The sequence below is a fragment of the Desmodus rotundus genome, chromosome 3, assembly GCF_022682495.2.
Source record: "Desmodus rotundus isolate HL8 chromosome 3, HLdesRot8A.1, whole genome shotgun sequence".
NCBI classification, from domain to species: domain Eukaryota; kingdom Metazoa; phylum Chordata; class Mammalia; order Chiroptera; family Phyllostomidae; genus Desmodus; species Desmodus rotundus.
The window spans coordinates 52,961,497-52,974,476 of record NC_071389.1 but is presented as its reverse complement, the minus strand read 5'-3'; the positions used below and the strand labels follow the sequence as shown (position 1 = coordinate 52,974,476).

Genomic DNA, 12,980 nt, shown 5'->3' with positions numbered 1-12,980 from the left:
GGCTTTCATCTCTTTGGAAAGCGTGACCCTCCAAGGTGAGCCAGCAGACTCGGGCAAGTGGCGCTTAGAGTCCTGAGACAGAGGGACTACACAATTCATTGTCAGTTCTGAGTGAGTTGTAATTTTCCGATTATGCTAGTACTGCTTGGCTTCTTAGAATAATTTTTTAGTTCAATAGCTGCTAGTTGTTTATTTTAATTATTGGTTATTATTAGTGTAAACTTTATTCTTTAAATTTTTTATTGAGGTAAATTGACATACATTATATTAATTCTAGGTATATAACATGAAGATTCAATATTTGTATAATAAGCCATGTTTTTATAGCCTATAGAGTACTTGGAAAAATCTTTGATGTCTTGTTGGCTCTGAGGAAACAAAACTTCAAGAGATTGCCACCAAATCAGACTTCCCCCCATCCACCTGTCCTACCATCCTTGGGAATTTTAATGCTCAGTCAGCCAAGCAGATTGATACAAAAAGACCTAAAACACTGCTTATTTAAATTCTCTAGTTATGCAGTATAACATTCCAGAGTGGGGAGGATAATATTTAACTCATACATTCTATGTTTATAATGTTCCTAAAATAAAGGTTGATTTGATAACAAGCCCAACTATAACCTAATTTTCCTAAGTTGATGTCATCTCTACATTGTTATTTTAAAACTTTTCTATTTGGCATATTGTATGAGTGAGGAAAATTGATGTTCAAAAAAACTTTTAAAGGGAATACATTTGAACTATATGATGCACCTCTTCTCATTTCCATTTTTGTTCTTTTAAGATTAATATAGTTGTCATTTTATTTTTCCCCAAAAGCCACATAAGGCAGATATTTCACTATCTGTTTCGAAACACAGAGGAATCAGTAAGCAACTAACCTAGCAATTCATCTTAAACCAAGAAAGAGACCATATTCTAGTTCTGTTTTTTTCAAAGTACCTCAACTGAATCAGAATATCTGAGAAGAAAGAAAGCAAGAAAGCAAAAAAGAAGCGAGGGAGTGAGATCTGGGAGAGAGAGAGGAAGAGAAGGGAGAAGAAAGGGAAGGGGAGGAGGGAGGAATGAAAGGGTATGTGGGGGACATTGTGTTCCTGTCTAGGAGGGCGGACCTAGATCTAGTGTTATTTGAATGAGCTTTGTTAACCGGAGGTAGCATAATGGTGGATGTCAGGGAATTGGATGATAAGCAAGGGACATAAACAGGGACATGTCAGAAACTAAAGACAAGCAATTGATATTACAATGCTGCCTAGAATCCTACCACATTGCACGGTGCTATGTGTAACAGCCACGTTCATCATCGTCATTATCGTGGCTATTGTTTATTAAGTGTTAGGCACTTGCTACCAGTGAAAGAGAAACATGCTCCACATGTAGTACTTCACAGGGGTGGGCAAAAGTAGGCTTACAGTTTGTATGGAAAATAACACAGTGATTAATAAATAATCATACAAGAATAAACTGTGTTTCATGTACTCACAACTGGAATACTACTTTTGCCCATCCCTATATTTCATCCCCCCAATAATCATTGGGTAGATATATACCTCTTTTTGACAGATGAGTAAACTGAGGTTTAGGCTTGGGCCTGAAACTTGCCCACAGTTAGCAAAGAGTATGGGTCTTTGTGTTCTTGAAGTGATCAGCTGCAGCTAACAGGAATTTGTACAAACAGGTGTTCCTGTCAAATTTATAGGAATCATGCGATAGCTTTTTGCTCTGTGCACTTGGAGTGAGTATTGAGGTCAGATCACTAAAATCTACTAATGGATGAAATGCTCATAGTATAGGCAGCTCCGGTAGTTTCAGCAATTTAAAAGAGCGGTGGTGATGGGTGTTATAAAAGCCATAACACACACTTCTAGAAAGAAAAAAGTAACCAAACTCTTTTTTCAATTGCTTCATTGCATGTGCATTTGGCAAATCTGTTACTGCTCCTGGCTGTTGTCATTTAAAAAAAATGCAAGTATTTCTTTGCATGCATTTCTTTACTTTATGATCTTCTATTGTCTTTTTTAAAAATCATAGCTTGGAAGCTGTTTAATCTTAATAGATTTTAAAAACAAGGTAACATTCCAATGTGAATGCTTTTCTATTAACCCCATTTGCTGAAATGATGTGAAATAGCTCAGCAATATTCCCGTGACCTGTTTTTATACCTCTTGATATTTTATATGATCTCCAATCAGTTGGCCAAATATTAGCTGAAGCTGCGGAACCTGGCTGCCACAGCCCCTGTGATGCTGAGTCTGGTGTTAGCAGCGCAGACGAGGGAGAGAAGCCCTTGACTGAGCTGGAGACTGACACAGGAGCAGGTACGGGCACATCAGTACCTGGGAAAACCCTTCAGAAATCTGCCAAAGACAACCCCATTTCTATCTTGCTATTCCTGTTTTCTCCTTCTTCCAGCTCATTTTCCTTTTCAACTAATCAATGTGATAGAAGGAGGTGGTTGAGAGGGCTTAAGGAGAGATTTAAAGCTGGTAACATATAAATGTTATTTTTTTATACATAGGTGACTCAAATGAAAAAAAAAAACAACTTTGGATTATCGAACTTATTGATAGGGGTTTTCAGATCAGTCTTGTTTTACAGCCTGCCTCCCAATTAATTGACCAGGTAGGAGGATTGGAGATGTGGAGAGCCAACGTACATTTCATAAGGACTTATTTAAGCTATTTTTACAATCAGGGAAGAATTTATTGCCATCAACATATGACCTGGCTCTTGACAATGAGTATTCCAGCTGCAAGAGTGCCAATTAGAGTGACCCAACAGGTGTGATTCCATGTATGTCTAGTCAAGTGTCCTTGACATCAGGATTCCCCATAGTAAGAGGATGACTTTTTAAAAAAATGTCCTGATTGGAACATATGTATGTGCGTGAGGAGGTGGGGGGATTTATTTGTTTTACTTGCCCATCATGTGGTCTTGTTACTTCTACCTCTAATTTTTAATGATAGCCATCAAGCACTATGAGGTATTTGAGATTTTACTCTATTTTCAAGTGAACAAGTTAACAAGCTATAGTTTCATGGATGCTAGTAAAAGATATAAGACTCCTGGCTCAGAGAGAGAGAGAGAAAAAAAACCCTTTATTACTCGCCAAAAATAGCACTAGCCAGAATATTTGCACTTACACAGTTCTCTGAGCTCCAGTTCCCACTAGGCAATGCGGAGAGGTCCAGGTGACATTTGAACATGCAGTGGGTTGACCTGTAGAACAAGGACCCTGAGATTGAAGAATTCAAATTTTTCATAGTGGGCATTAAACCCAAGGAGTCCTCCAAACGTTCTGCAGTGTAGGCACTGTAGTTGTTAGATCAAATCTGACTAAGCAAGAACATACAATATATTGTAAGCAGTGGGAATAAAACGTGGAAGAAAGATTTGTTAGGGTTTTCTGTGCACCAGGCACTGTGCTAATCACTTTATGATTTACTATGGCAGGAGTTCTGTGAGTGAAGCATTGCTATTCCTATTTTACGGATTAGAGAGTGAAGGCTCAGAGAGGCATTGTTTCCCGAGTAGCAGAGCTGGTATCCTCACCCAGGTGTGTCTGACTCCCAAGCATTCGCTCACTCCACTAAGTCAAATTGCCTGTTTGTGGACGTTGCTTGCTCTCCTATATTCTTTTTTATTAAGAAGCCCATAAATGTGTACCTTCAAAAAATGTGTCATATTTTTGTAGTGATATTTCTCAGAAGGGCTTCAATTACCCTCTCTCCTTTGCTTCAGGAATGTCATGTCTGACTCCCCAGCACTGTGTGTCCAAACAATAGTTCAGCTGGATACCATTAGTACTTTCTCTGTTAGAATTTAGACATAGTGTATTATTACATGGTAAGGAGACAATTTTATTCCCCTGTTTTCCTGAAAGTTCTTTAAATAATCCATAATTTTAGAGACCAGTTTAAGAAAACAGAGGACTTCATTTAAATGTATTTCATAACTGGATTTTTAATATATTTCATATAGGAATTTGAATAACAGATATACCATTAAAGAGACTCGACACATGCTTCTCACCATTTTAATTTAACTTTCTTTTAAATCAGGTAATAATCTGTAATGAAATAAAATGGACCATATTCCTTTAGATGAATTGGCTACATGCTCTCTCAGTGAACATTTGGTTTAACGTTTTCCTCTGGCACCTTCCAGGTACAATTTAATAAATAACCACTATGATATGCCGAGGACCACCTACAAAAGTCAATACCAATCCTATTGATAGGCCTGAAGTTTCTACGTTATTCTGTTCAAAGAAGATGTCAAAAATTACCTCCCAAATACATTTTTTAAGGAAAATGTAAAATCAATTACAATTGCTGGCAAGAGACAAAAGGAATGCAAGGTGTCCATGCTTTGTGTTAGGAGAGGAAATGAAGTGGTAAGATAGCCCTGGGTGGGGCAGCCTCCTACAGAAGAAGTGACATGAATAAGATCAGAGCTTTAAGTTTCTGAGAGATTCTTGGCAATGGGGTAGAAGGTGAAACAGCAAACAAGTAAAAGAAATGAGGAAGACACATTTGCTTACTTTATAGATTTACATAATTTAGAGGTTGACACGCTGGTATGATAACTTATTTTATAACATCTAGTCCAGTGTCTTCTATAAATGAAACAATTTAAATTAATAGAAATTAAGATGACCATTTTAGAAGCTTGTATCTTCCAAAGTATTATTTTGCCCTGGGAAAATTCAAATGCTTTGGGTGTGTGGAATGAAATGCCTTTATTTGTTTTGCATAGGTAATTTCAACAGAAATACATGTGTCTGTTATTAGTAAGAAATCAATTTGAAGCCTTTTAGGAAAAACATTGAACTTGTATTATTGAAGTATGATAGCTAGTATACCCAGATTTGCCAAGGAATTATGGATGAGAACTTACAAAATATTTCAAGAAGGTTATTTATGTTGAAAATTGTCCCAGACTACAAAGTCTTGTCTTGCTCTGTGATCCTGTTTTGCCAAAGGCAAATCAGTTTCTGAACACAGATGGGAGGCATCCTGACCCATAATACAAATTGATGTCTTTAGTAAAAAGTCTTACCTTAAGCTACAAAATTATTTGATTACTATGTCTAGCTATAGTAGTTTAAAACATGGGAGTAATGAATGGGATAATAATGAGCTCACACTGTAGTATGATTGTGTTGCTAAATTCCCATGGAGTATAGAAAACCTGATCATTGGACAAGCATATTATGGTGCTATAAGGGACAATGATTTCGAAGAAGATAAAATGTTCATTATTATTCTTATTGCATAATTTTTGGCAGGTCCTAATATTTCAAATGAAAGTAGGAGGTGTGTGTGTATGTGAGGGGGAGGATTTTATTATTCTAAGACATGAAATTTTTATTTATTTTCAACATTTCTAATGTTCAATTTTCCTTTATTATCAATGTGTTCAGTAAATTTGATAGCATCTCTTTTCATCATGAAAAGCCATTTTGGAGCAAGTTATAGTCAATGGCATCATAGAATGGAGAAAATGTTTTATATATAATGTCATTGGCCCCGCCCTGGCTGGTGTAGCTCAGTGGATTGAGCGCAGGCTTGCAAACCAAAGGGTTGCTGGTTCAATTCCTAGTCAGGGCACATGCCTGGGTTGTGGGCCAGGTCCCCAGTTGGGGGCATGTGAGGGGCAACTACACATTGATGTTTCTCTCCCTCTCTTTCTCCTTCCCTTCCCTTCTCTCTAAAAAATAAATAAATAAAATCTTTTAAAAAATCATTGGCCCCTTGATATTACATACAAAATATCTCATATTACATAAGATTACATATACTATCCCCTCCCTGTGCACTTGGGTTAAAATCACCTTGTTTTCTAACCTTATTTTATAGCACCGAATAGGAATTCAGTAGTGGAAGAAAGCATAGTCCTCAACTCAAACAAGGAATCCAAGCCAAAGAAGGAAGAAACAGTGGAAGAAGATGAGGTCCCTCAACAAAGGGATGCTGACACAGTAGAAGAAAAAGGGGGTGCAACACTGTGGGGACAAGCAGGAGTTGATGAGGTTACCTTGGGGAAGTGGAAGCCAACAGCGGAGCAGCCAGCTTTAGCAGAATTGTTTATAGAGGAAAGAGAGATCCCTCAAGGCATAGCAGGCAGGGCAGAGGTGGAAGGGAATAAAGAGCTGAGTACAGAGGAGTTACACCCAACAGGAAAAAAAGCAGCAAGAGCCTCTGAAGGTCTAAATGGGGAAGAGGCTCCTGAAAAGCAGGCCTTGATGCAGACAGTGCTGGAGACAGAGAAGGCAGCTTCTAAGGAGGAGCAGGGTTCAGAGAAGGCGGTGTTTGCAAGCCAGGCTGCAGCTCCAAAGTCTGAGTGTATTCCGGAGGTAGCAGCCCTGGGAGACTCTGCGATGCAGGAGAAGAAAGAGGCTGAGAGAGGGGTGGCTGTGAGTGAGGCAGGGTCTGAAAAGCCAAATGTGGAGGACAGTGAAGAGGAAGCACCCGTAGACCAAGGGAACATGAGACCCAGGCAAGACACTGTGTCTGAGAGAGAGGATGGTTTAGAAGAGGCAACACTTGGGGGAGAGGAACCAGCCAAAACGAGGGAGGCAGTTGTGAGAATTGAAACCCCTTTGAGCTCCTCAACTTCTGACAAAGCTGAGACAACCCAAATGAAGGTTTTGGAGGAAAGCCTGGAAGAACTTTGTAAGAAAGATGAGAAAAGGAAGGAAGTTGAGACTGAGGTAGCATCTAATAAGGAAGATGATAGGAAAGAAACATTACCTGAGGAATCAGATGCAGAAAGAAAGAGGATGAAAGCTGAGAGGCCAAAAGCACCTCTGGGGGAAACTGAATCTGAGAGAGAAGAGGTGACAAGGGCAAACGCTCTTCAGGATGAAGACATTTTAGAAGAAGAGCAAAAGTTTAAAGGGCAAGAGGTGGAAATTGTGAAGGAATTAAGAACTGAGAAAGAGACGCAAGGCCCCCAAAATGAAATGGAGTGTGATGTTGAGAATGAAACACTCATGGAGGCCTCTGAATTGATTGAAGACACAATGTGGCAAGAAAATTCACTGAGAGAGAGGGAGGTGACCAAGTCTGAAATAGCACCTGGATTTGAAAAGTCACCGGAAAACGTAATAGCTGTGAGGAAAGAGGGAGGAGGGGAAAGACTGGGAGAATCTGGAGACACAGAGTATAAAGGCAAACCAAAGCCGCTCTGCGGAGAGAATGTGGCTCTGCCTGAGCAGGAAGAGAGACCCAGCCCTGAGGGCGAGGGTGTGTCAGGAGCTCTTGAAATTGACTCTGAAGGACAGGTGCAGGCAGCTGAGGTGACGATCACAGCCACAGGCGAGGCCCAGGAGTCTGCAGCCAAAGATCAAGATGACCTCGTGGGACTGGAAAGGGGGGAAAAAGAGGGGCCTTTACAAGAGCGACAAGAAGTAGGGGCCACAGCAATGACCCAAGGATATATTTCTGAGGGAGATCCCATGATGGCAGAAAAGTTGTGTGAAGAAGTGGTGGACGAGGACCCAGAGGAGGAGGTGGATAAAGAGTGCACTTTGTGGACAGCAGTGATGAAGGCTGGGCACACGGAGGCAGGTGGGAGCTTGCAGGGAGGAATGGTTGTGGCTGACAAAGACCTCCAAGAAGGAGGAGCAGCGGAAACAGCCAAGGAGAAGGCAGAAATGTTGGCACATTTGAACACGGCCAAGGGAAAAACAGAAGCAAATACAGCCTCCTCCTTTTCAGATGTTACTGGCGAGGAGGCTTGGCACAAAGTGGATGAGTTACTAGGGAAAACAGCAGCTGCAGAGAAGGTGGTGGCAAAGGAAATAGCAATGAGCGGGGAGGGGGTGCCAGCAGTTGGGGAGGTGACAGTGACTGAAGCATCAGAGGCTGAGGTGGAGGCTCTAGGAGAAGCTTCAGTCCTGGAAGGGAAGGCCCCACAGCTAGGGCAAGATCAAAAGGAAGGGGAAGTAGGAGCGGAGGCAAGGATGGGGAGCCCTGGTGGGGCGCAGGAGTCAGGGGAGGCTGAAGATTTCAGACTAGGATTATCCCAAGAGAGAGAGTCAGAGCAGAGTAGAGAGAGTCTACCGGATGTGGAAATACTCCCTGTAAAGGCTGATTGCCCTGGAATCCAAGAAAAGCAAGAAGAGCATAGAGTGCAAAGAGAAAGTGAGAACATAGATGTTTCCCTGAACAAAAAGAAGGCCTAAGAGACTTCACAACAGATGGTGAGTTTAGACCTGATCATTTGCAGGATTAAACAAATACCCCACCTGGGGTCCCTTCCCCTTTGGTCAGTCCTTTTGTATGCACAAAGCACACAGGTTTCAGTCTGTGCTGCTTAGCATCCAACCTATCAGGACAGGTTGGGTGAGGTGGAGGTGGGGCCAAAACACCCCCAGGGAACCACCTCTGTTCCCTCTACAACTCTAAATCACATCCTCTGAGTTTGCAAGCACAGCTCTCTGAATTTGTGAGATCCCTATTTCCCTTACAGGGCCCCAAAGGGGAAACACAGAGGAGAAGAGGCCACAGGGACAATAGCACGGAAGGAAAGAAACAAACTCTGTTTCAGAATTCATCTCCTTTTTAGTGTTTAAAAGAATGGCTGTGATTATCTGCCTTTAAATGGGCTCTTATGCCTTAATTTCTGCAGTTTTGTGAAGTTTAATATATATATGTATGTATAACATACATGGCCATAAATATATAAAATATTAAAGGTATATAAAAAGTATAAAATATATAAAATATTAAGACTAACAAAAGACCAAATTATTTTAAGCATTTTCTTGTTTACCTATTTTCTTGATGACCTCATACCTTAGTGTCCAGTTTCTACTATCCTGTGTGATTATATTCATAGTCCTTCTATCTTTTTTTTTTTATTACTTTTTAGAGTATTTTAAAGATGTCTTCTGGAAGACTTCTGAGGAGAAAGAGTCACCCAAACATCTTGCTGGGACTTTAAATTTTGTCTTTAAAAAAAGAATCACTCTGCTTGTCTGAACTGGTTCCCAATATGTCAGCGCTGGTTGCAAGCACCACGAGCACCTTGAGAACGTCGGGCCCATGGTTCCTGATGGAGGACCCTGAGGCTGGTACATAGCCCACAGAGCTAGGCTGTCTATATTCAAATCAAACTGATAGTGTTCAGATGCTTGAGTTTTACCAAAGATCACGTGAAAGGCCCAGTCCTGATACTTAGGGTTTGTTTAAATTCCTTTCTATTTATAATCAAAAATTAGTCCCAGTGTCATACATGAGAGTTTTATTTAAAATCTGTACTCGGGGCTTTAATGACTTGGTTTGTGAAAATGCGGTCTAAAGGTCTTCCCACGTATACTCAATGCTAGAGACTGCTCCAGACCTGTAAAATGATTCCATGGCATGTATAGTCACTTACAAATAGTCATTCCTTCTATTCATGCCAGAAGCACAATTTAAAGTGGAAATCTTATTTCAAAGCACCCTTTGTTTCTTGTCTGTGTTTTTGTAGTTTTGCTTTCTGAAGTAGACTGGGGAACATTTGTGGAATTTTGTCCCTGGGGGCCTTATTTGTGGGGCCCCTCAAATTTTAATCCAAGTAGTAAATAATTTAACTAGTGAAATGAACAACAATGACTATAGCAGGTAAACATTGCACATGAGCACATTTACCCACATTCTAGACCCTGGACCGTGTGCTGATGCAGTTCAATGGGAAAGAAACTTGGATTAAGTTAGCATGCTACTCACCTTCCAAGTTCTGTTATTTCAAACCTGTGAACTAACCTTGGAATGCATTATAAATCAACAGTCACAATCATTGTCTAAATAACTCCTGATATTGCTAGAAATAGTTGTGTATCAGGGCACCTACCAAGGATTTTGATTTCCTCAAAGACAGCTGTGTTCAAACACCAGCACTGCAAAGGACACGTATGTCTGGCTATCTTTTCTCCATGTGAGGAGGTGAAGGAAGATCTCCTAAAGCAGTGATTTTTCAGTTGGACTACACATTAGACTTTGATGAGACATTCTCATGAACGCATGCATGATTCAACCCCTGGTTCCACTTCAAAGACTCAGATTTAATTAGTTTTAGATGGGTGTAGGCATCAGTTTGTGGTTTTGTGTTTTAATCCAGTTGATTCTACTAGGTAGCCAAAATTAACAACCGTTGCCCTAAATCATCATATAATCCACACTGGCTCCTCATAATGACTCTCAAAATGCGATCAGGACATGCGCCTCACTTGGAATACTACTTCCTGCCCTCGTATCACACCTCTTAAATCGGGAACTTAGTGGGTGGGGTCTAGCAGTTGGGGGTTTTAACAAGCCCTCCAGGTAATTCTCCTGCAGTCTAAAGTCTGGGAACTGCTCTTTTGGACTTGATTGTACTGAGGATTAGTGTCCGTTGAAAGATGGATTGTAGAAGCTTGTAGAAGCATTGTGAACTTTCTCTTTGTCTGTCTGTTTTTTTTTCTGTTGCTCTTTCTAGTTTTCTTTCTTTCTCTAGGAAAGGGTACTCACTATGAGAGTGATGAGTTCAGCTTTAAACTCATTTGTATTATGACTGTAATGATGCGTATGTGAAGTCCTTCGGTCCCACCCCCTATCGGGGCTCTGGCACTCATGGCACATCACAGACCTCCTTTGTTTTCTGAGTGAATTTCCCCTACATTATATTCAATTTCATTTATTACTGAGCTGCACTGCTGTGGAACTCTATAGTATTCATTCCTTGATCTCAACCTCAATGCTACAGAGCACTTTGAATACATAGCACTTTATGGGAAAAATTGTAAACTTGTTAATTCCCTTGAAGAAGGAGTTTTGTACAATGTGTTAAATGGAAATTGCATTGGATTATTTTTATATTTAACACATTCCATCGAAACATTCTGTAACATGATTCAACAATCTGCATGTGGGTTTAACCGTGAAATTGTGTTGTGATAGTTTGACTAAATGAATCCTTTCTCAGCAAATACTGTGTTGATAAAATTATTCGTATGTTCTACTGAACTGATTTTTCCTAGTTGCATTACCAAAATCATAAATAAACCATATGTTTACAGATAAGACATGTGAATGGTCCTAGTCTATAAGTGCCTAGATTTTTAAAAATCTTCTTTGTCCTTTCCCTACAAAATGTAAACTCCACAGAGCAGAGCAGAGAGAATGACTTTCGTTGGACTGAATCTGTTTATATTGACTGTCTGCATTCATACGTGTATTCCACATGCACGGGGTCACACCAAGGAAAATTATTATTACCCTTTCATAAATAAGTAAACAGAAGCTCAATAAAATTAAGTGGCTTGTTTGAAGTCATGGTCAGTCTCAGGTCTCCTGACTCTAAACTCCATTTTGTCACATACACTGCCGTCCAAGAAGAGGTGTAGACATACATGCTAAGATACTCTGTGTGAAACTCTACATACTTCCATTTACTCATCAAAGGAAGGAAAAACTTAACAAGGAAAAAAAAAGAAAAGTGAGTTTGAGAATGACTTTAAAGAATTCTAGCCGTTTTTATTTTCTGTTCTCTTAAACCTCTTGCTGCTGGCCATGATGATAGGCAAGTTTTTTAAATGACACAATCAGGTGGTATGGAAGGGGAAAGATGAAATCTAATTAATATATCCTGTATCCACAAGAAGAGAGTAATACTTCCCGCTGCTTTCAATCAAAGAACATGGTAAATTATTTTAAAAATTCAAGAAAAAAATGGACAACCAAAGTAAAGGTAGGCAGAATTAGGCTACTTGAATTTTTTGCGTTAACCCTTTTCTATGGCTTTATGCACTCTTAATGCATATATTTATAAATTTAAAGTATAGTTAGTTGAGTTTCTTAACACGTCTAAGATTAATAATTTTGCCCCAGTTATTGCCCTTAGAAAATGATTGAGAAAAGAAAAGAAAGCTTTAAGAAAATTTATCTAGTAAATGAAATATTCCAACAGCTTCAAGGACGGCCAGGAAAGGCCACTTGTGACCTTGGGTAATATGTCCTTCCAGTCTTCTGTAACACCTGATTGTGTCATTTAAAAGAAGTTCCCTGTCACCATGCCCAGGAGCAAGAGGTACAAGAGAATAGGAAATAAATACAGCTAGAATTCTTTAAAAGTCATTCTCAAACTCACCCTTCTTTTTTCTAAGTTGGTTTTTCTTTTTCTTTTTTTTTGCCTTGTATCATACCCTGTGACAGGAAAACTATGCTCTCCAAAATAATAGGAAATATAAACTTTGTGAGATAAAATGCTGATGTTTGAGAATGCACATTCTTTTTGAAAGTCCTTCCAGGGTCTCAGATTGTTTAATAATCTTTGCAATTCTTACATTATTATGGAATAATGCAATACCCCCATTTTTTATTAGGAAAAATAGGGTACACAGAAAATTTGTGGGACAGACAAACTGGTACCAAAATCTATTTAAGAACCAGATCTCTGCCTCCTGTGTGAAATGTATCTTGGTCTTTATTAAATATCTATTTATAATTAAAGGTTATGTTAAAGACAGTATAGGAGCCCTGGCTGGGTGGCTCAGTTGGTTGCAGTGTCGTCTCCTACACCAAAAAGGGCTGTGGTTTGATAACTAGTCAGAGGACACACTTATGCTGGGGGCTCCATCCCCCCAGTAGGGGCGCATTTGAGACATAACCAATCCATGTTTCTGTCTCTTTCTCTCTCTCCCCTCCTTCTTTTCTCTCTAAAATCAATAAACATATCCTTGGGTGAGGATTTAAAAAAAACAACAACAAAAGCAAATTAATAGGAGCTCTCTCACAGTTGTTCAGGGGCTTGGTATGAATTTGCCACAGAAACCTTCAGGCTGGTGCGGTTATGCCTCTCACGGGAGGTGAAGGTTTTCAGGGAATTCACCGGCAAGGCTGCGTTGCATCATTCAGGCTCCACCTACGTGCACTTTGTCATCGAATGGACCTGAGAACTGGCCTGTACTCAAGGTCTTCCTTTTTGCCAGCTCCCCACTCCCTCTTCACA

The 12,980-nt window shown here is 39.9% G+C and overlaps 1 protein-coding gene across 3 annotated transcripts in view; it reads left to right on the top strand.

Moving 5' to 3' along the window:
- ERICH3 (glutamate rich 3) overlaps positions 1-11,269 on the top strand; it is a 112,909-nt gene extending 101,640 nt beyond the window's left edge. For all 3 annotated transcript variants that reach the window (XM_053920811.1, XM_053920812.1, XM_045199549.2), the window contains 3 exons: positions 2,195-2,320; positions 5,864-8,211; positions 8,883-11,269. In XM_053920811.1, coding sequence (XP_053776786.1) covers positions 2,195-2,320; positions 5,864-8,193 — 2,456 coding nt within the window. In that variant the 3' untranslated portion in view covers positions 8,194-8,211; positions 8,883-11,269. The remainder of the gene's footprint in view (positions 1-2,194; positions 2,321-5,863; positions 8,212-8,882) is intronic.
- Positions 11,270-12,980: the final 1,711 nt, after the last annotated feature.